General features: G+C 39.1%; 1 protein-coding gene across 1 annotated transcript in view; it reads left to right on the forward strand.

The window, feature by feature from the left end:
- The first annotated feature begins 1,852 nt into the window (after window positions 1-1,852).
- Window positions 1,853-24,118, forward strand: part of LOC146450551 (uncharacterized) — a 48,551-nt gene continuing 26,285 nt past the window's right edge. Inside the window, exons 1-7 of the mRNA XM_085100247.1 lie at window positions 1,853-2,144; window positions 4,238-4,357; window positions 4,815-5,539; window positions 5,963-6,059; window positions 15,575-15,662; window positions 19,397-19,489; window positions 23,600-23,649. Coding sequence (XP_084956373.1) covers window positions 19,423-19,489; window positions 23,600-23,649 — 117 coding nt within the window. The 5' untranslated portion in view covers window positions 1,853-2,144; window positions 4,238-4,357; window positions 4,815-5,539; ... (1 more) ...; window positions 15,575-15,662; window positions 19,397-19,422. The remainder of the gene's footprint in view (window positions 2,145-4,237; window positions 4,358-4,814; window positions 5,540-5,962; window positions 6,060-15,574; window positions 15,663-19,396; window positions 19,490-23,599; window positions 23,650-24,118) is intronic.

Genomic DNA, 24,118 nt, shown 5'->3' on the forward strand with positions numbered 1-24,118 from the left:
TCAAGGAACAATTTTTTTCTCTAGCTAACAAGTTAAAGTTTCTTATATATCATATAAATGATTGTTCTGCAAACGTAAAACCGATCGTGATCCGAGAAATCAGCGAAAAGTTGACGAGAAATTGGGCCCCACCCTTCTCTTCTCTTCAGTTCAAGTTTCACATTGTTGAAGAAACTTGTTGGATTCGGCGCTCGTGAAAATCTTCAGCCAGCTTCTCCCCGTGGAACTTGGCATCTCTGCAGTGATAAAATTTCAAAGAGAATAGTATTCGGCCAAGGAGTTTGCTCTTTATAGATTTATACAATACTCAGATACCCTATTGTACCGTGTTAGCGGTCCAGATCAGGCGCGTAGCTAAGGTTTCGATAGGGGTGTTCGTTGAGCCCAAAATCTTGCTGAGCGCCGGAGGCGCTCTTACTAGGGGGGTCCGGGGGCATGCTCCCCGGGAAATTTTTGAAAACCTAGGTTCCCAGAAATCTCATTTCCTGCATTTTGAGACCCATTTAAGGCAAATCACAACTTTGTTTTACAGCAGCTTTTTAAGCTATATACATCATTTCGACGGCATAATTGTTTCAACTTAAACAAGAAAGTTCAATGTAAATTCCGCACCCTGTCAAGTTCTGAAAGCTATTCGATCTGCTGATAGTCATACACCAAGCTGGTAAACTGCATCATTCTCGGGTGTAGGCCTAAGAACAAATTGACTATCTCGTCAAGATTGACAGGCATTATTCTCATGCATACCATGTTTGATATGCATTAGAGCTAGGGCGGACAGCCTACTCTCTCCCTTGGTACACCTTATGTAGTTGTTTAACCTCCTCATTGTGCTTATGGAACGTTCACATTCACAAGTGGTGACTAGAAGCGGGTGGCAGCAATTTTCAGGAGCATGTACAGGTTGGAATGTCGTCGGGAACACATGCTTTTAGTGACGAAGCACACGAATCAGCAACGACTCGTCCGTCCTGAACCATAACTGCCATAATTTTCCACCTCTGGAATTCGGAGGAAAAGAGTTGTGGAGAGGGTACTTTCTATGGCTTTTTCGGGCGGATGCGGTTTTACCGCAAAAATGAAACGTCATTAAAAATTTGAATCTCCAAGGGTTCTTGACAATTTTTATTTTTACTGAGGATAAGACATAAGGCCTAAAGAACGGGTTTATATCTCTATTTTTCTTTGGTTGCTGTATTTCGACCACAGGAACTTTATTTAAAAGTTTTACTTCCGCCATTATTGCTCCTCAAAGGGGGTTCGTTCGAACCCCTCGAACCCCCCCCCCCCCCCCCTCCTACGCGCCTGCAGATAAAGTTTTTAAAATATTTTACTTTCGGAGAGCCGCTTATTTTGGCTGACAAACATCAAATTTTATCGTGCTCAGTCGGGAACTGTACTTTGTAGTATTTTTAAAACCGGGCTGGTTTCCGGTACTCTCACGGCTTGGTAATGTGATGAGCACAATTAAGTTTTTGTTGAGCAAAAATATTGAGTCGGTTGTTCAATAAATATTGCTGAGAAGGCTATCATGTGATATTGTATGCAAGGAACAGGCCATTCAACGTGTTGCATCTTGCTGAATGGAGCCAAAAGCCTAGAAATTTAAAGTCAAAATTTATTGACCAACAAATGTTGAACATTGTGTATCATTGATGTCACTTTTGAAACTGCATATTACTGAAAAAGGAGGGAAAAAAAGGATATCTGAGGTATTAGGATATCAGGGCCAGCTACTGAAGTCTTCAGTTTGAGAAACGTGGCCTTCCGAAAAAAGGCGGGAAAATTCCGGTTGCCAGACGCGTCACGCTACCGACTGCCTACTGACAAACCATCATCGCATTACATACAGACGAGTAACACGAGGCCACGTCGAGCGTATTCAACGGGTTTGGATTTTTTGTCGACTTTCTCTTGTTTTATCATTGATTTCCCATTCATTTGACGTAACGAAATTGCTATGTTAACTCTTCATTCCTGCCTCATGTTCAGAACGCGGATTAATGGTCGATTTAAGAAGAATTCATCGATCGAAAGAGAAAAATTAACGATCGAGAGACGATCGTCGGAGACAACAGTTACAGATTTTAGCGTATTTCTGACTTCATCCCAGAAGATGATAAAAGCTTACAGACGTAAGAGTGGTGAGTCTCTGTCTCCTTTCTTCATATTCCACAGAGTTTTAAACTATATGTAAGCTTGTATATAAACGAAGTGAACTTCGTGTTCACTTCACAGGTACGCGTACGAAGACAGAACATAATATACAAAGCTGTAAAAAGGCATACGATAAACCGTCTGAGTCTTAAGCTTATTTAAGTTTAATATTTATAGTTAAGGGATGCAGTTTTAATATCTGCAGCTGAAACATCAGCCTGCGTAACCTATTCCTAGAGGTTTTCTTTCGTCTTTCTAGTCTCCTCAAACAAAATTGAGCCGCGATATCCCACTCCTGGGGTAGGGGGTGGGGGGAGGGGTAGTCCTCAGAATTTTTGGTGGGAGTGTGCGGCTTGGTTCTTCACTGCCCTGACCCTATTTCAGACCAAAATGTGTAATTTTCTGGTATAGGTTGTTTTCACCTCACACATCGTCACGCAAGTGAAAAAAAATAAAATTTTCAACCATTCAATAGATAACGTCAAGAAATTGATATGTTGTAGAAGAGTGACACATAAACAACGTGTGAAAGCCACAGGGCTGTGCGATATCTCCTAATCAAGTTATTCGAGAAAATGTACCACGGAAAACTACAGAGTTTAGTATGGGACGCCATGTTGGTGCCCCGTCTGATGGGCACCAACATGGCGGCCGGAAACCAGCAAAAACATCTGGAGTTTACCTTGGCTATTTCAAAGCCTTTCTTCTCTCAGCTGAACTTTCACACATTAACATTAACGCTTCGATTACACGTTAGCTGATGGTGATCAGACCTAAAAAAAAAAACACAAGGCGAATCGATGTTTTCATGTACGTGACATGTTTAGAGCAGCAATCCTTCTGTCACGCACTGCGCAAAAATATAAAATTCAAACTGCTCTATTTTCAAAACAAAGAATGCTATCCTGCCGAAAACAAGCAAGCCGATGGAAATTTAGATTCTTATATGTGACGAAGATAAAAACCCAAAATTGTGTTTAGTTATGAATTTCAGTGACGTCATGTGAAAACCAAAACCTCAGCTTTGACCTCTAACATTTGTACCCAGTTTCAGGGGCCCGTTTCTCGAAAGTCCCGGTAACTTATCGGGCCCGATAAGTATATTTTTAAATGTTTTTTCGCCGATTACATAGTGATCACAGACATGATACTTGGCCAATGTTTTCATATTATTGTAAGATTTTAAAATTTAGTATTTAAAGCTAACGAAAATTGACTTCTGCTAAGAAACATTTATCACCAAAGACACTTATCGGGCCCGGTAATTTAGACCGTACGAGAAACGGGCCCCTGGCCCCATGCAGTTGCTCAAATAGCGGATAATTTTATTTACTGGAAAAGTCGCTATGCGGCAGATAAAATGTGTGCAAGAATTTCCCTGAGGCCCTGTAATTTGTGTATAAAGTAGAAGCGTCTGTCTTTTTTAGTATGATATTGTGTGAAAAACTTACAAAAAGCTTTAGTTGGAGTAGATTTTTTGTGCTGGATAGCAACTTATCCACTCTTTGAACAACGGAGGCCTGGTTTCTAGAATCCATACCCATTTCGGTAAAATCCAAAGCTGCTTTCAGACCTTCATTTTAAATGGACCAAAACGGCTGAAAACCCACACCCTTTGGGGCCGCACATACCTATATAGCTTATATGTATTAGGGAATAGGGCGTAACCCCCCCTCCCCACCCAGGGTAATCCCAACGTACTGAATTCCGGGACCAAACTTCACTTTCATGCCGACACCAGGGTCAAGATCTAACCTTCCGGATCGAAGCAGAGCTTCGTGACTCAATTTTGTCGGAGGATGCTAGAAAGAAGAGAAAAGAAACCACTGGAACCTGGGAACAGCACAGGAGGTGAAGGTTTTCTCTTTGAAAGTGGTGGCAAGTGAGTGACTGAGTTGGCTTCGTTTTTAAACGTCCCTTATTCTGCCCCTTACGATTCCGCTGGAATCACTTGAGATACCGTCGCATATCACTTTGGCGCAGGGCCCAGGCAGTAAAGAGACCTTTGGAACAAGAAATATAGAGCTGAAAGAATGTAAAATATCAAATAAAGCATTTTTGTTTCTTTTCGTTTTCTTAGGTCCGTTATCAAGGGTATCCAAAGTCTCCGGAGATTTGCCTGCAGCATTTTCAATGCCGGAGAAGATAAAAATGCCGAACACCCCAGGGTGTCTATCCAGCTACACGATCACTTACGAAGGTAGGACCTTTTACCCACAATAGCCACAAAGCTGATCACGGCGGGACAAGACGAGCACGACAACAGAATGGAAAAAAAATTACAATAAATTACAAACTTGCTGGAAAACGGGAAAAAAAACTTAACTTTACATAATAACGCAGATTTAGATAAGGCTATGCAACAAAATTAAAGTTGTTTGTTTCCGTCTTGTCTTGTCATTTGTAGTGCCAGTGATAGTATTGTTTGTCGTTGTGTCTTTGTGGCCTGTGGACAGGCTATGACTTTGCTGTTACCCTGCTCCTGAACGGTTACGTGATGCATTCGTCACGCAACGCCTTTTGCCGCAGAGCGCTGCGTGACGACACAATTCACATTCTCTTGGACCTTGCGTATTCAGTACAATTATAAACCTTGACGGTAGGTTGGTCAAGTTTTTCCTGTTCTAACCGTTGTTTCTACCTTGTTGTTTCCCTAGGCAAAAAGAAATTGGAGGGAAAAGGAGGGAAGGCAATAGCTGTGGTTAAATGGCAACGAAAGCGGAAGATATCGATGACTCGTGCTTCGCTGTTTACTTGCCCAGGTCTTCATGGAACGGGCTCACTGCTACAAGTGATTTAGGGCTTGACAGACGTGTTAGAGTTCAGCTGAAGACTTTGTGATCAACGCATTCTTCCGATGATGATGATGATGATGATGATGATGATGATTAATGAAGTTAGAGTTCAGCCAAAGTCGGTAGCCATCCAAGAATTTTATTATTAAAGCATCAAAGAGAAATTCATTGCTTCCAAATATGCATTCTGTCAGAGTTCCGCCGGTTCTGATTGACCATCTGACGAGACCATACCATTGAAGATGGCTGGTGAAAAGTGAAATAAAATTAATTGCAGGTCCCTTTCGTATTCCAACTTGTCAATAGATTAACATCTCATTTAATTTTCTGAAACGAAAATACAGGCATCAGGGATTTAAATGGCACTTAGGACATCAATATGATATATCTCTTGATATGATTTTCTTGTCTTTCATCAGCAATTGTGATGTTGCGGTGCGGCTATTGAACTCTCGCTTGACAGGGGTCCACTGATTGCTTCAAGAGTATCAAGCTGATTTGTCTTTGTGGGAGTCGAGTTTTATTGGATATCATTTTCTTTGTACAGAAAAAAATGACACAAAGTTTTTTGACTTGAGAAGAAAGAGGTATGTCAGTTTGTTTAGGCGGTAAATCAATTAGAATTAATTAGTACTTCACCTGCAAAATTATGTATGAATCAAAGTTTTCGCTTGCTCTTTTTGTTCAGGGAAATCTCAGTTTTCTTATATTTGGGTGCAGCTTTCTTCCTTTCTTTTGAAGACAAAATACGTATTTCTCACAGGAAAGATTGTTTGAAAACAATTCACAATTACAAACGGTGAACTGGTTATTGTACTAATACGAGAAAACATTTTACCCCACAAGTTTAACATCTACAATGCAAATATATTTATGGTATACCAGTGGCCCTATTACCGTTAAAATGACAGCATATGTCATGTCAGCTTTGACACAAAAGCCTGTATAGGTACCTTGCGTTCGTTATAAGCAGGTACAAACTGGTTTTTAGAGGTGTTTTTCTCTCTTAGTTATCTGGTGCAAAATTCAGGCTGTTCATTTATCTCCTGCCCCAGTACGGATCGGATCAACTCTCTTATTACTCAACAGTCTGACACACCTTGAAAGGTAAGCTTGCCTTTGTGGAATTTAATCGCAAATCTTCCTGTTATTTTACAGTCCTGAACTACATGGTCGTGTTTTTTTTATACCTACTTAGTTTTTTTTTTGTGAGCTGTCACTATCTTGTCTATCCTTCGCTTCATTACTTCGAGAAGGACTGTCTTTTGCTCTCTCTGATATCAGTAATATTTGTAACATTTTGAGACCCGAAAAAATCCTCGAAAAATCGTAGTAAAACGATGTTCTTTTTTTCTGCCATTATTGATGCACCCCGGGGGTATTCATTCACACAGTATATGTAAGGAGTTTGAAGGATAAAACCACCTGACAAGCTGAAGCGTGCGATGTCTACGTTTCTTTACTCCCTTACTTTCTTGTTTAAATCAGCTGTAACAGAAGTTTGCAGACCTGATTTCTTTAATTTTTTTGAGCAATATTGGCTGAAACAAAAATAAACTGAACAACTCCACGAAAGCTTTTAGGTGGCTTGCTAATTATGTCTTGGTGATGATTGTAATTAAGTTTTGACATGTTGGTGCGAGAAAGTTCTGCAGTAAAGTGTTACAGCGTGGCTAAAATCACGGCTTCACACTAAGTAACATACTTTTTTTTATTGATTTCAGTTTGTTTGGTATAATATTCGGTCTTATCTATCGATTAATTTTAGATCTGTCTCTGCTAGGAGCAGGTGAAAATCCGCTGGTTTTGCTTTATTAGTCTGACTGGTTTTTGTTAGAGGCGGGTATACCGCATTTGTAGGGTACATTAAAGGCGTAAAAAAGCTACACCGCAGAGAAGTGATAAAAGAATATGAAACTGGCCACCTGAAAAAACAGGGCATGCGCAGTACAAACCAGTCGGCAGATGGACTTTACCATTCACACTCGCCTGCACGCGGGACAATGAACCACGTGGTACGAGCTCGCGTGCAACACTAATGACAATCGCCATTATCAAACTCGGTGACAGTTTCCACGATTGAAACTCTGACTCGTATTACCTCCGATGGTAGAAACATGGACAATAGTTTTATTTAACATTGTACTAAAGAAGTAAGCTGTTTTTCCCCCAGAACCTCAACTTTTTCACCCTTTTATGTGGTTGGAGGGAAATTATTTTTCGAGGTGTGTTTACAGGAGGAGATGAAATGTTCTATACAATTTCCTTTGTCGTGGAGACACAATAGTCGCGTGTATTACAGTGAGAACATTCAACAACTTATACACCAATTGCAGGAAGCTTAGACTTCATTTCTGCCATTCTCGTTGATCCTGCTCGTTTCGCTCTTGTTCGATATATCTCTCTGCGATCTCGCTCAAACAGACGTTTCGTAAAATCACACGAAAATACGGAAAAAAGAAGAAACTCGAGAATTAAGGACCGTTTAAGATAGATTTCTTAATTGTTAGACTTTATGAGAATCCATCAAAATTATTCTTGAATACAAAACTCAAGCAAAGAAATAAGAAGAAGGAAAAGAGCAGGAGTTTGTGTTGGATTTAATAGCCGCCACGAGCCCGTTGTCTGCTGCTTGTCGCTATTGTTTTTATTTCTGAGCGATATAATTATTGAGTCACCACTGAACCAACTGAGGCGGTAACAATATCCTCTTTTATTGCGCTCAAAACATGTGTGTACAACAGGTTCCGTGCACTGACGAGAAAGCTGGCGCACACGCGCGCTCTACTTTCATTATCGTAATTATCACGATTTTGATGATAATTTCAATTACGAGCCGTGTTTAAGAGCTAACTTTTCTCCCGGAGACTGTTTGTCCGGCGTTGTTAGACTCCAAGCTGTGCCTGTTTTACCAAAACTAAGCCAAAACTGAAATATCACAAGAGAGAAATCATTCTGTTCCTCTTTGCACGGTCTATTTTTTTTTCCCTGGATGCGAATTATTGAACAAAGTCAGAAGACGAAAAATTGACAGTTTAGTCTGCTCTGGCGTGTGGCTTCTCCCTTCTTTCTGACAATTAAACATTGCCGGAAGAAATTATAATTTTCATGAAAAAAACTGCGCCATCTGCAAAGTGTTTATCTTGTCCGATTTTGCCTTTTCGCTTTTTCGGCGGCTTGTTTGAGAGCATCACTACCGCTCCTTCGTGGTCCCTTACAGCTGCGAAATTTTATCCACTAGGAGATGCAACCTTCTTCGCGGAACTCGTTACATTATATCAATTGGCGTACAATCGTCCAATGAGAAATTAAATTTTGATGCTATTTTTTTTATGTTTATGCAACGCCGTTGAATATTTAGGCTCCAATCGCTCTTTGTTCATAGCGCTCGCGGTGTATTCGTTCTGTTTAAATCTGATCACCAAATATCGATGATCCACACTTCTTTCTACAATGTTTCGCTTTTTGATGTTTACAGACTTAAATCTGACTAGAATCCGCAAAACTAAAATATAAGTTCGAGGGTCAGTGTTTTCATCGATTAGTGCTTTGATATCATTTCAAAGTTGTAATTATCTCTTCGAAGCAAAGAAACAAAGAAACGAAATTGTTTCTTCTAACAATCCTTAGGTATCGTGGTGTTTAAATCTAAACAAGTGTTTATGTGATGCCTAAGGAATCCAAAACATCTTAAGCTTTCTTTGTTCGCTTTAAAGAATTAGGTTTGAGCTGAGTAAATTAAACCAATTCATCGCCAACATATTGATGGTTACGGCACGTGGCTCAGTTTACCAGAGAAAACCTCTGTTATTTTATATTCTATCGTCACTCACTTTCTTCTCGAGCGTCTGATTTTAGTCCGGCCAAAGGTGTTTCAAGATTTGCGCAATGACCCATGATTTCCTAAAACGAATTTTGTCTTCCTTTGTTAGTTTCGCCGTAAGAAGAGATGTTGTAATGAAAACAAAATCAACAAACGAATTAATTTTAACTGCCATGCTGATCGGCATATTTTAGAATTTAGCGAGAAATAAATTCCGTAAACACTCTTAAACTTCGAAATTTAGTGGCGATCAAGGCGGTTGTAATTCTAAAGCACTGAGACGCAGTACCGGCCAACTTTAAACAGCTTTGGTAATTACTCTAATTATCAATTTTGATTACGTCTTGGCTATGAGATTCTTTTGCGATCGAAATTTGTCTGTAAGCATAAGTTGTGATATTGATGAACGGTCGTTTTAGCCAGTGACAACTTGGAGAGATTTGAATTGTTTTTGACAGTCTAAACCAATAAACACCTTAATTTGGTTGATGAAAATAATTATGACTGTCAATTAGACTACGAGGAAAAACCTTTTCTCACAGCTCCCCGGTGCACCTGCGGGATTTGCAAGTGAAATAAGGCTTTGTACAATGACCCGGTTCAATTAGATATTGTTGGCCAGCCCTATCACGACCACCTTCACTAAATCGGCCACAATAGAAGTAGCGGCTTGTTCCAAGGGAACGTCAAAGGAAAATTCTCTTGAATGAATCGTCCGGTCATTTACATGTTTCCTGTGATTCTCCGCGAGGAAAAGTGCATTTTCATAATTGCCAGTCTTGACTGTGTGCAAGGAAAGGAGTTGTGAAAGGTTTCATAATTTCCGGAATAGCTCGGCCAGTCTTACAAAGACGTGCTGGAACCTCCGCGCTTCTTCTTGAAAGGTGTGTTTTGATTTTTGCTTTAGGGCGTGCTTTGAAGAAAGATGTGAGAAGATTTTCAACTCAGCCAAATGAAGGGAAACTGTGCAAAAATCGCGGTTTGAACCTTCAAACCATCGGCTTGTTTTTCCTTAAATGAATGTAATTCGAATTTATGTGAGCCATCATGAATCATTAATTGAATTTAGCGATACAACGTAAACCTTGACGTTCGACATTTCCTCGATCAGATGTAAATTCCGATTGAAAGATACGTTGGTTTTGTTTGGCTCAGAGTTTCGCAAGAGTTTTTTGCATCTTTTATCCTGTTCCTGTTTTAAATAAAACAAACGGACTCCGGAATAGGTGACGTCCAAGTCAAATCAAATTAGTGTTATCTCTAGAATTCTTAATAAATGAAACGTTTTCTGATAATTTGCAATCGAAAAATGACATGAAAAACATTGTGATAAATTCCTTTAGAAAAATTGTTCCGATTTTTAGAGACAAAACTGAAGAAGTCAGAGATCAAAGTTGCGGGGTAACGTTTTTTGCGCCTATGTCAACAGGATTGGATCTGTACTTGGTCTTTCATGATTTTCTCAAAATCATGTATGCTTCGTTCTTCTCTTGCTTTTTTTTTTTGTCATTCAAACGTGTGAACTTTACAGCAATAACGACGAATATTAAAGAAATCCTTTTTCGAGTAGTTATTTTTAATTAAACGAATTTCTCGCGTGTGTCCAAGCAGTAACTACTGTATATTTTCTACCAGCTTTCGCGGTGATATTTAGATTCTTCATGCAGAAGCTAAGGTTGTTTTGAGGTGTCGCCCGTGTCTGTTGTTAGAAATTTCACCACGATACCGCGTGTTTAAAAACTTGTGTCATGTAATTTTAAACATAAGCTCGAGCTGTTTAGTTTAGGCAAGTCAAAAGAAAATTGAACTGGAATCATACATTTAGAAAGCGCGGGTTAAATTGCTCACACGCAAGTCATTACCCCAAAACTGAAGTTTGGCGGCGATAGATGTAGCAGTTCTGCTAATGTCTAGGTGGCTAGGTGCTCGCGGATCTAACACCATCTGCCCACAGGCCGGACGCTTGTCATAAAACACAGGCGACTGTGGTTAGCGCACACTGCACATGTTAATCTAGCGCGAATTACTACAAATTAGTTCCTTTTAAGTTTTAAATCTAAAGTGAATGGAGTTTAATTCCGCTTCGGCGTTTTGCCGGTGAAAAACAAGCGCATAGGATAAGGTTTTGCATTTATTAAAATTTTCGTCTTAACATCTGCCAGAGATTTGTGCGCTTCAATTCCAAGCTCACAATCTGACTCCCTTGAGTCTGGCAAACCTTTTTTGTCTGAATCTAAAATATTTTCACTGAATAAAGCTAACTGATATGGCGTAAGAAGAATCACCGTTATCCCCGGCAACAGCCTTTCTTTTTCCATTAGAACACATAATAAAAAAATGAATTAACCGTACACAAAGAGTCTTAACAAAAGTTGTAGCTAAGCTATTTTTCAACAAAGTGTATTCATTTTAGAAGACAGTGGGGAGTGCAGGTGAAGGCTTTTCGTTGTCAATTTTTGCCGTTTATTCTAGGCAGGTTGAGAAGTGCAAAAGTGTTGCCAGGCACTTGACAATGTAATCAATGTTTAAATTACGAAATTTACCGCACTTTACTTAGAATAAATAGTTTATGGAATGACAGTGTCGCTCGGTTTTTGAAGCCTTTTACTTACTTAGTTTGTAATAAGTAGCCTCATAATACTTTGGAACAAGTCTTCTTTTAACTGTGGCACGTGCTGTTGTTATAACATAAGCTACCCTAGCCTATCAGCAACCAACTCTCTCAACCGAGTTCATGATATTCTTTTCAAGAATACTAATTTGGAATAAAAGTAATTCCCAGCCCCAAATATTACTTAAAGGCCAAAACTTTCAAAGGAAAATGGAAAACATTTTATTTTCGTTTTTTCGGAGTTAATTAAACGCTAAAATATTGCGTGTATGTTGGACAAAAGACGACCCAATTTAGTAATCTTATTATTTTAATCTTCTTCGTGGCAGCTAGTGATCAATTTGCAGCGCTCTTAATAAATGAACTTTCTTCTTAGCGGCTTGAATGCAGCGCAACAATTTTCCAACAAATATGAAGTATATTTTGTAAGTGAAAATCGATTGGTTTCTTGTGTGTGTGTGTGTCGTGATGATTTCAGACAGCATTTATTGCGAAGGGTAGGGAACAGTTTTGCTTTTAATCTCGTTCTTGTTTTCTATTTGACAAGCCTGAATCGCGTGTTATTTACGAGCGGCGTAAAGGTAAAAAATCATTTCCTCGAAATTCGTGCTGAATTCTTTCCCTCCCAGCGAGAACACAGCATAGGATCTAAAACTGTCGTGGTAATACGTCCATTGACGGATCTTTACCTTAATTTCCATAAACGACTGTCATTTTAACTGGATCAGTCTCACTGGCTACATCCAAGATAAAACTGTTTTTACATTCATTCATGTCATCTTGTCTTGTATTCATATCAATACAAACCTGAAGAACTTTCCTCCAACAGCATTATGCTTTTTTACTTCTTCTTTGTAAGGTGATATATACGGAAGTATCGTTTTATTTTCTGAAGAGTTTATAGCTTCGTACGTTCTAGAAAAACTGTTTTTACTTCCTTTTCACAGAGTTATTAATCGTCGAGACGCGATGTACACTTAGTTACAACATCCGGAGCCTATGTCATAAACAGACATTCTTTCCATTTGGCTTTTCTTAGATATAGAGATTACAAATTAAATGATCTGAAAATTTTATGAAATATTTTAGAAAAGAACAATATCGAGAAAGAATTTGAGAGTTTCATAGAGTTAGACCAAGTGAGATTATCTAAAAGGTTCGTATGCATCACTTAATTTAAAGTGGCATACAAAGACAAGTCTTTGAATGCAAACTAGCCTAATTGAAATAGAGGCCAATAAAAGCATTAAGTGCTCTCAAGTTACCCGAAAACTCAACAGGATAAGACAGTGGCTTTTAATCTAAAACTGACGCAGACAGTCATGATTATTTTGATATAGTGAACTGGCCTCGCGTGAAAACAGAGCCTATTCACCTATACACATCGTTTTCTTTCACCTGTAGTCGCTGGTTGCGGTTTTAACTCCTCACTCAGCCCTGCAAGGCAAATCACCTTGTATAGACAATCGGCAAAAACATTTTAACTTGGCAACCACATAATCTCTAGCAGGTACGTTTGAAATGCACTCTGTGCCCACCAGCTGACTTTTTAATGATAAATCGGCTTCAGTCGCGCACCAAATGACACTCGCACCTTGCTTTGTTTGCTGTTATCACAACTCGACAAGCTTGCGTCGCGCGTGGTACAGTTAGTTTAGTGTCAAAAGCGCTTGGAAATGTTGGAAAATACACAAATATCATTTTCAAATGAGACTAACTGCGGTATAAAAGTATTGTTCAATAGCTGAATGGTCACCCTGATTCCAACCACAGGCTCAAAACTTAGAGCCACCTTGTACAGTATGGTAATCGTTACTACGGAAAGTTCGGCTCAATAATCTGCTCAGTAGCTCTCTCTTGAATCATTACACCTTACGATTACTTCCACAAATGACTCAAAAGTTTCCAACAATGGCGTTAGTGGCTTTACTTCTGTTGCGAAGAATACAAAGATGTAAATTATCAAGCAGCAAAATATGATAAGGGGAATTATTTTAAACGTGACACTTCCCACCTTATTTATCATAGTTTTCCTTTGTAACGTAAATTGAGTGAAATTCTGGCTGGAAATTCAGTGTATATTTTTATTACTCATGAAACAAATACAACCAAAAACAATCCTGTTTGAGAAACTTAAAATGCATCGACCGTGAGTAGTAAAAAAAACGCAGTCGTGTTCCATTGCGTGTGATTGTCGAGTAGTGTTTATATTCTTATTTGAACGTCTTCATCTTGTTGAAGTGTTTTTGACATGAACTCAGTTCTGATGGATGTATTTGCCTCTGTCAATCCACCGATTAGGTACACAAACACAGAGATCAACAACATTTTGTTTGACATTTTTATATCAAGTTTCGCTAACAAAAGATCGTCTGCGAGGGAGGCTACGCTAACAATGACTAACCACTGTTAAAGTAGTATCACACTCGAGGCTTTCCCCGTTTTTATATACCGCTGTTTCTGCAAAGGTTGTCCAAAAACGGCGTAAAAGCGTACGCGACAATACCGAAAGGCAGTCTGGGAAATACCCATAAAATTTCAACAAAGGCCCGGAATCCATAATGACTCGACCGTACAGCAAAGACTTGAGATGGCAGGCAATATGGATTCCGAGCTTTTATTGAAATTTATTGGGTATTTTTCAGAGTACCTTTCGGTATTGTCGCGTACGTTTTTACGCTCGTTTTGGACAAACTTTGTCGAAACAGCGGTATACGTCCTGCGTGTGTCAGTTGTTCTGTCAGGCGCTTGACTGGTGCTGAGTAATATTTAGAGTGTTATATGTCAATAAGCTGAAGCTGGGGGGGGGGGGGGGGGTTGTGGAGTTGGCGGATGGACCTTGCCGAAAGTACGATTACGTAAGTCACTTTTGCATAATGGATATGTTCTTTTTCCCCTCTTTCAGTCATTTTATCAGCAAAGTACGCCTTTTACTAATGTTTAAATACCACAATGTCGTCTAATCGTGATATTTTTTAAGGGTCAGTCAGACATTATTGTTTGTCGCGTCTTTTCGGCGTCTCTCAACAAATAGTTTAAAATTCTCTAAGGTAACTTAAGAACTCGAGATCAGTTAAACCCTAAGACAATTTCATCAAAAGCGTCAAATTTTGATCTAAATTATGTTGTGTCACGTGTTACGTACAGTGGGATTAGCAGTCCTATGTTCTCCAGTGGTTTGGACCATACACACAACATCTATCTTCTCGTTAGAGCGGTTTTCAATTGAGTTTCATGAGACCAACACCAAAGTAATTAATCTGGCCAATAACAATAGATTTAAACAACAAAACGAGCCAATCAGAATTCGAAAAATACATGTAACTGGCGCCAAGCGCGGGAAAACGCGTGCGGCTAAAACACGATTGTTTTTGGTTTGGATTCCCATTGGTTGAGAAAGTGGCGCGAGTTTTGTTAACCAATCACAGAGCGTAGTAATACAAAACCAAACCAAGCGCGAAATTACTTTCGACACTCAATTGAAAACCGCTCTAATGATAAAATGCATATTTTGTGGATTCCGTGAAAGAAAATCGCCCTTTTACATATGATTAAAGATTATTGGTTTTTTGACTTCAAATGCAGGTGCACTTTTTACTCCTCCAAACCCCTCAGGTCAAAGCATAAATTAAACTTTCGAAACTTTAGGCAATGCTATTAGGACAGGACAATTTAGAGTCATTCAATCCAAATTTGCTGTTTTGGTAGCTGTGAAAATAATCCTGTAACCGTTTGTTGCGATATCGATTTTAGCAAGTTTTGTTGTTCATATCCCAGAAGATCGTCAATCAGTAAATGTTTAAGACGTGGCTCACCGGAAAACAACTGTTAATCTATGTTCTATTTCTTCGCTGTGTTGGAGACACTTACAAACAATTTAAATAAAAAATAGTAAATAAATAGAATAAATAGGAATTTCAGTGGATTCCACGGGGTGGCTCTTCCATCCACTGTTTCCAGGTCGAATTGGAATTTGGAAATGTTGGTTTTTGGGGAGGGAGGAAAACCGAAGTACCCGGAGAAAAACCCTTGGAGCAGGGACGAGAACCAACAACTAACTCAACCCACATATGACGCCGAGACCGGGAATCGAACCCGGGCCACATTGGTGGGAGGCGAGTGCTCTCACCACGGCGCCATCCCTGCTCCCACACAATTTTACTGATTTATATTTAACTTCTCCCACAGTTCATGTCAAGGCCTTCAGTTCTTGGTCACAGTGCAGTGTCCTGTCAGTAATTCCGAGGGTCGGTGTTTCCAGATATCTTAGCTCCAGGTTTGTAGATTGTGTTCAGTGATGAACCTTTTAATATCAACATGTACATTCTCTTAACTGTTCTTTTAAATATTTATTGTGGTACTAGTTTGGAGAATTGTGTAAACATCAAGACATTTCATCTCTGTTGATCGTTTCCTTTATTCTCATAAGCTGTATGTTTTACCAAAGAAAGATGCTATTGGGAGAAATTCGATGCTGGCCAGTATTGGGCTTAACATGGTCAGAGACACGTTTTCAAAGGAAATACTAACGCTACTGATTCCTCTTGAGCTATCACTTCGGCAACTAGCTGATTAGATTAGTTGTTAGTCAAAATTCTAGACTAGCACCAAACAGTAATAACAAGACTAGAGCTGAGGACCTTCTGGCATCGAAGCTAAACGCATACCATGTTTCAGATAACCTCAATTAACACGTCCCCCTCTTCCTCCTCTTCTTCTTCTTCTTCTTCTTCTTCTTCTTCTTCTTCTTCTTCTTCTTCTTCTTCTTCTTCTTCTTCTTCTTCTTCTTCTTCTTCTTGTTCTTGTTCTTCTCCTTCTTCTTTTTCTTCTTCTTCTTCTTCTTCTTCTTCTTCTTCTTCTTCTTCTTCTTCTTCTTCTTCTTCTTCTTCTTCTTCTTCTTCTTCTTCTTCTTCTTCTTCTTCTTCTCCTTCTTCTTCTTCTTCTTCTTCTTCTGCTGCTGTTCCTTCTTCTCCTCATCCTCCTCCCCCTTCTAGATGTTGGGCAAACCTAGATGTGTCCTGTTGTATGGGTCCAGAGCCCTGCTTTGAAGTAACAAGACATGTTGAAGCCGCGGAGAACAGGCCTCTTGCAACGAATTTGAAACTGTGGTGTCCTAAATCCTAGTCTCCTATATTCTGCGTTTTGCTCCGTCTGAACTAAGACCCTGGCATTGACATTGCTCCCTCTTGCCAGTGAATGCGAGAGGGTGTGTAAAACGACTATGAGGTGATTTCGCTCCCCAACCTTGCTCGTATCTAGTGTTTCTCTCTCTTTATGTCTTGTAATTTCTATAGCTTTGGGTTTTGGATGAGTTCAGTAAGAAAAGACGGCCCGTTACTCGAAAATACCCGAAAACTACTGTAAGCGCACAGTGTTCTTCAACAGAGATTCGGGATGATTTATTGATTTTTAAAGCTAAATTTTACAATCTATATTATTTTATGGGTCATATTGAGTGAGTTTCCACTGAAAATGAACATTAATTGGGCAGAGAAGGTGACGTTATCAGGATTTTTGAGAAACGGGACCCAGGTTCGCTTATTCGTCCATATCTTTATTAATAATGCATGCGCTAAACACGAAACTTTTGAAACAAACAGATATTACTAACTACTGTTACAGTTTCTCGGAGTATTAAATAACTTCTCTTTTTCTTGTTCATTTGTTCTACTTTCGTTGCGCTTTTTTGTCCTGTGAATAGACAGCCAGATAGTTTAATAATTATTCTACAGTCTTTGATTTTCAGATCTGACAAACGCCACCAGAATTAGCAAAAACATTTAACTGGTGGCTTTTTAAAGATAAAAAAAATCGTATTCAACATGCTCTTTCCTTGCTAAGGAATAATCATAAACTATGCACATTTTCTTTACTAAATACTGATAAAAGGTACGAATTGCGATACTAACGTGGGAAATCTCAGTTTTTCAATTTCACCGTTTTTGTTTGTTAATTATTAATTTTATATTAGCCTGACAATACACGGCTGTTTTCGTACGTCCTTTCACACCATTAAACAGGTTCCTCGTCTAAAAAACTCATCTATCAGCAATACCTGTTCCTTAATGTTTTATTTCGCGCGTATTTTCTCAAATGATCCATTATTGTCGACCAATAACTAAACACTGCATCATTGGGGCGCGATGACAATCCTCATTTTCCGAAACATTAAACAACTCTAGAGGCTCAACTTCTAGATCCAGGATGGTATGCTTATGTTTCCCCTTGCAAACCCACTAACCTACACACAACCGGACCAAATGGGATAGTAATTAGCCATTCGCGCTCGTAGGCGAAGAAGCATCGCCCGGGTGCGAGCTCTGGCGCTCTAGATCTGAAGGCCAACCTCATCTCGTGTGGGAGGTTCCGCGTTCAAACCTCGGCTGGAGCAACACTCAGAGTCTTTAAATAACTGAGGAGTAAATGTGCCTTAGTAATGACATCTGCGAACGGTTAGACTTTCTAGTCCTCTCGGATAAGGACGATAAACCGTAGGTCCCGTCTCACAACACTTGTTCCTAATAGCCTGTGGGATGCAAAAGAACCCACACACTGTTCAAAAAGAGTAGCGGGGACGTGGTCTCTGGTGCGGTTGTTTATCTCTATCTGTCTTTCACATTCATGGGTGGGTTGGCCGGGGTGGGTGAGATGCGGCTGCCAGTGGCGTCTGTACATGCTGACGTCCGTTCTTACCCTAGAGAACAATTGTAAACTGCCATGAGACTATGTGACATGTGCCGTATATATAAATACATTACCATCTCTGTCGTAGCATGATATGGATATGCATGCTCGACGGCCCAATTACATGTAAAAAACAAAAATACTGTAAAATAAATGAAAGATTAGGTAACCAGGTCCTGGGGAACAAAGAGAAAGGAGAAACTGTTCCTCTTTTGATATCGTCCTATAACTTTTATGCAACCAAATCCTGAAAATCTCTCGCACATACTGCTTCATAAATCTGGAGAACGGAACACTACTTTTTACCATTTGTACAGGATATGTTTTGAAGCCGGGCTATTATCTTATTAAAGCTGGCCAGAGTCCCGGCCATGTTCAGTTTACAGCCAACTCCTGTTACGAAGGATACTTTGGGATCACCTTTTTGGTCCATGATTGAGAGAGTTCGCAATAGGACCCCTGTCCATAACTGTTTGTGCGTGGTAGGAAGCCAGTGTCCGCTGAAATTTACTGTATCACTATCAGATTCAGAGTTTCTGTACCGATAGATTGAGAGATATGTGTCAACTTCGTTGTAGAAGCCCGGGTAGTAGCACGTTGTATCTGTAGCAACGTGTCTGTCGCTTTAGCAGGTGCTTAATGCACTGGACCTCATAAAATATTAACTCGTTTCGCAATGAAACAACATTTTTTTAACTGAATGCCAAACCTTTCTCACACGGTTTGTAAAGATACGTTACAATGTAACAAGGATCGATTTTCGCCTTCTAATGTGAGATTCGTCTATCAAGCTTACTGGTGAGAGTGCTGTTCATTTTCAATTAATTACGTGCTAATATGGACGGTTGTTTGTGTAGGACGGAGGAGACCTAATGTCAGATTATCTGCCATGGCTTTTCTTTTTGCATGACATCAACTACAATGTGGACGTTTTTTGGACGTTTCTCATTTCAAGTTCTGTACCACTTAAGCCTTTGCTGAGTTAGAAAGCCAGAGTGTGTGTCAAAAATCCCCTTCGATGACATATAACGTACAATTTGAAACGTGGACAATTTGCCCATTTGCTTTCTGTGTAAACTATATTACTCCCGGGCAATATGGCAACTAGGTCCAAATTACTCCTACACATTCGGCGAATGGCCTAATACTTTGTGGTTTTATTTTGTCTAATGATGTGTTGTTTTTGCTGCGATGTGTTTTGTCTTGTTGCTTCTCCGTTGCACGGGGAGTACATGTCGTTTCGCTGCTGTCATAATCTTAGTTGTTAAATTGTCTGCAAAACAGGGCAGTGTTTTACTTGATGACATTCTCTTGTTGTTTCTGCAGTTGGAGGTGATATCTACGTCGTAAAGATGCCTCAAAGATGTCTATCAGTGAACATGGCATTTGTTTTGATCAGCAGTGTTTCATTGTTGGCTGGTGAGTGTATTGCAACCTTGTTATCTATCACTAAAGTAAATAAGACGTTCCTCTAATATCCTGCAATTCATCTTAGAACGAGGAAGTCAGTAAACTATTGAAGAAGTATAATAAAGCGTGGGATGTTATTATTTAACATTGCCAATAATAGGTAGTATAATGAATAAGTTGTGTTACTACTGTACCGACAAACTTATAGTGTTTCGTGTATACAACAATTCCTCGACTGTTTCACTTTTATGCACTTTGAAACATTTTTGGCTCATTTTAAAGGCTACGATTATCAAGGCTTTAGCAAAGGTTACCAATACTGGTGTTGTTTTTGAAACAAAACCCAAACTGTTTAATTACAATGTAAAAGTCATTACATAATCGACAACAAAAAACACTGAGTACATCTTTCGCTCCTTTATTACACAACATATGACTTAAGTTCACGTGTTATTAGTATAAACGCCATTTAGTCTTTGTTTTAGCTAGTTCGTGTAGTTGGTATACTGCGCAGTATTTTCCTTTATGTTTCACATATACTTGTTGTTTACTAATTGCACCCTGGCTGGTTGTGAGCCTAGAAACAGGACATACACCTCGTGGGGAAGGGAGACATGAAAGCCCTATTATCTGGTGGCTGTATAGAGTAATAACATGTGCTATGTTGCTCAGTTGTGTGTTAGTTTGGTGCTGGTTTCAACGACAAAATCTGTGGAATGGTCAACCTTACTGTGTAGTCCCAATGTCGACTGTTCGAACCTTGCGTTTGTTGTCAGCACTTTCAAATATTAGCATTTGTGAGTGTTTGTTAGTTTCTCTTCTAGCCCTGAATTGGCATCTTTCATCAGTTCCTCGAAATTTACTGGTGAAGGACTTGCAAGTATTGCAAAAACGTGATTACGAAATCTGCTTTACCACCCTGGACCGATGCCAATCTTCTCTATACTTTTGAATTGCATTTTCACGTTTCTCACAAACCAGCCACGTTTGTAATTAAAATCTGTCGTGAAAGGTTGGACTAACAAACTAATTCTCAACTTTTTAAAACAAATTAACGCAATCTAACAAGCAAGTCATCAATAATTCAGCCATCACTTCACCTTGGTTGGTTCACCTTGGGCTTCAGCAGTGCGTACTAAAGTATAATTCCTACCCTAAGGTTATGAGTCACCGTTTAAACTTAGCAATAAAATAAACACAGGTTATGCAACACGTTATGCGAGTTTTGTCATCATTTTCTTCAAAACAAATTGATCTGTTTGTTACAAAAAACAACACCTTACTGGTGCCCGACGTCAAAAACAAATTGACGCAAAAATGTTATAGTCGTTATTCGACTTCAAATTGATTAGAGGTGTTGTCAGTCAAATTACTCGTACAAGAAACAATAATCAAACATTTGGCCAGCGCGGATAACTTTATCAGCAGATATGTCCGCGCTATCCTGCCAGTGGGTAAAATGTACTCCAACCAATACATTTTATCCGCTGGATAAAGTTGGCTGCTCTTTGAACAGCTGAGGCCTTACTGCTAAGCGGCTCTTATGAAGTAAATTTACTTTCCAACTCTTTTACTTGTGTCAAGGGCGCGTCCTGCTCTAACCGTTTTCACTGTTATCATGTGCATGGCAGTTATCCAAGGCCTGCAAACCCTGCCGATGTTGTTTATTCTTCCTTTTTAATTCTAGATCACAACAGTGTTTCAGTTTGGTTTTGTGCCATGCATATGACTTATAGCTTAAGGGATACTTGCTACTGTGGCGACATGATTGGTGTTAAATAGACCTTATAACGGTTTTACGAGCTTAATGGGTAATCGGGGCAACAAGATGCAATGAACCGCGGTGTAAAAGTTTGTATGAAATTTAAAAGCCAGAAACTCTATGGTCGAATGCATATTTCTGTAACCCTCTTCGTTCGGAAGCTAGCATACAAGTCCAAAGAATTAGGAACATCCGCGAAACCGTAGCTGTTCCGTTACCCCGATTCCCAGTGATGCTCTTAATACAGTGATGAGGTGGGTTTTCATTAAGGGTTGGATGAGGAAAGTTGACTGTTTGTCAACATGATTCCCCCTGGCTGATTTTGAGCCAAGCTTTTTCTTCTGAGGAACCGGTAAAAAACCGGATTTTTTTCTACCTGTCAGAACCAATTGGCCGCTTGCTCAGGATCTTACTGACAACCCTAATTTGAAATGCGGCAAAACTAGTGGCCAATTTGTAGTTTATAATTACAAAATTTCGCCACCACATGATCAGAAATCTCCTGTCACTCGAGCCAGTGACAATCAATTTACGGATGTATCTTAAAACTGTTCAACTATGTGTCAAGAACGTATTATTTTAATTAAAGATTGTCCCATACAATTAAAACAATTAAAATGACACGTTTAAACCCCTTTTCCTTAGTGAGAAAATAAAGTATAACCTCTCTTTAATTCATAACACACCCTGGGTTCTGATGTGTATAACCACTGCTTAGGATTGAATATGTTTTTTTTTTGTTTGTTGTTTGTTTTTGTTTTTTTTTTGGCCTTAAAACAACCTATTGTGTCATTTTAAATATTAGGTTCAAAACCTGGTTTGTTTGTTTGCTTGTTTTTTTCGGCTTCTTTTTGGCATTTGTGCAGAATGACGTTATAAATTATTGTGTGAAAAAGGGTGCGGAATTTGCTTGTTTCTCCATGTAGCAAGCAAAGCCTCGTGCCTACATACATTTTCAATTGATCACCTCTATACTACGCAAGGAAGTAGGGAAACGGAGTACAAGCTGTCCTTATTTTTCTTCACTGGTAGTAGCGTGAGTGATGTTGGCCCTTTTCACTCGTGGCTCGTGTTTTAGCCGCTCTAAAGATGTTTTCCATTTGCCAGCCTGGCCAGTCAGTTTGAAAATAGAACGAGAAATTTTGAAAGGTTAGCTCTAAGGATTCTTCAAAACGCACATTTTGAAAATGAGTGAAATGGTTTGCGCCATTTTGAAGGAGCTCGAAGGACCAGCACCGGAGCCATTTTTTAAAAAAATGATGCCTTTAGACTGTGGAATAACCAGTCTGGCTAACCTGCCAGTTCTAACAAATAATAAGAGCCCCCATCACGAAAGTGATATTCAGTGGGGCCCTGTAGATTGAGAAAAGCGGACTCTTACAAACTGTTCAAGAAACAGATATTAGATACGGATTTGGCCGGCCGCTACATGTTGTAATCAAATGCTGATATATTTTAAAACATTTTATACAATTTTATACTATATATTCAATAATCTTAGAAACATTGTAAATAGTATCTTTCTCATCTTTTTCAGTATTTTCATTTATCATTTTCATTACTTTTTCCTTTTATTATTATTATTACTATTTTATTTTGTGACTATTCCTGTAAAGTAGCTGGTTAGCTAAGTGTTTAGTCACGTTAATAAACTTACTTACTTACTTACTTACTTACTTACTTACTTAATGCTTTAAAAAATTAGAAATGATTTAAAAATTACAAATATTTTAAAAACAGAAAATACAAAGACAGCAATAAGGAATAAAAATTAGGAATGGAAAGGGCCCTAAGACAGCGCCATTCTTGAATCTCACATCACGTGCCAGGCCATGACAATGAAGGAAATGATCGGCGCTGAATTCTCCCAACTAGCATCATAACAAATCAGTGAGAACATTAAGGAGAATATCCATGTTGATATTGCGGCTTGAGGGGTTAAAGCAAAATAACGAATGTTTGGGGTCTAACAAGGAAACACAGAGTGATGTGAATTTCTAAAAGAAAGCCTTAGCTCCGAAGACTCAAGACTCAATGTCACAAGTCTTACAATGTAAGACGGACAAGTATTGTTGTCGGCAAATTCACGATTCAGTAAATTTTTAGTCTTTTTAATGTTAAAAAAATGAAACATACCCTGGTAACAGGTGCCATTTGAATAACTTTAGGGTTTCCTGTTCAATCAGAAATTCCATTTCTGACAGTAGTAAATGAAACTTATTTCAGACGCCATCGTATATGTGGAAGGATAATTTAATTGGTGTTCAGTATTGAGATAAAAAGGTTGACTGTAAGAAATCGTTCTTCTCGTCATTTTGCTTTGTTCGTAACTGCTCTACATTATATTTCCCCAATAGGTGTGGCTGCCAATATCAGATCCGATAACAAGTCCTCCTCATATGAACAGGTAGGTTGGTTCGACTGACGAGGTTTTTAAATGTTGTATCAGTACTTATTAAACCGAACCGTGTTACGTCTGCTGGAAGATAAGCGTTGATCATCGCTTTACGGACGTACTTACCTCCTTCATTTATTTCACACTATTTACATAAAATTAACATAGAAAGAATAGTATAGTTACAACAGATGATTACAAGATAAAATAATTACAGTACAGATTATAAAATGTGTGTGGTGGTCAAAGTAGAACGAACGACTCTTGCGGTCCCCCTGGGCTCAAAAGTTTTCTTTGGTTAACAAGCTTGCTCAGCAGAGAGTTAATGTAGGGAGTTCTCCTCAGTAGTGTTTCCCTGAAATTCCGCTTTACGCTACCTTTTACTCTCTACCTCTGTACAAAAGGCACAGTCATTAAATCACCTACCGTGTTAATAGGGTCATTACTGGACAGCGCTTTACTAGGAAAGGGAGAGGATGAT

The sequence above is a fragment of the Pavona decussata genome, unplaced genomic scaffold, assembly GCF_977016875.1.
Source record: "Pavona decussata unplaced genomic scaffold, jaPavDecu1.1 SCAFFOLD_441, whole genome shotgun sequence".
Classification (NCBI taxonomy): domain Eukaryota; kingdom Metazoa; phylum Cnidaria; class Anthozoa; order Scleractinia; family Agariciidae; genus Pavona; species Pavona decussata.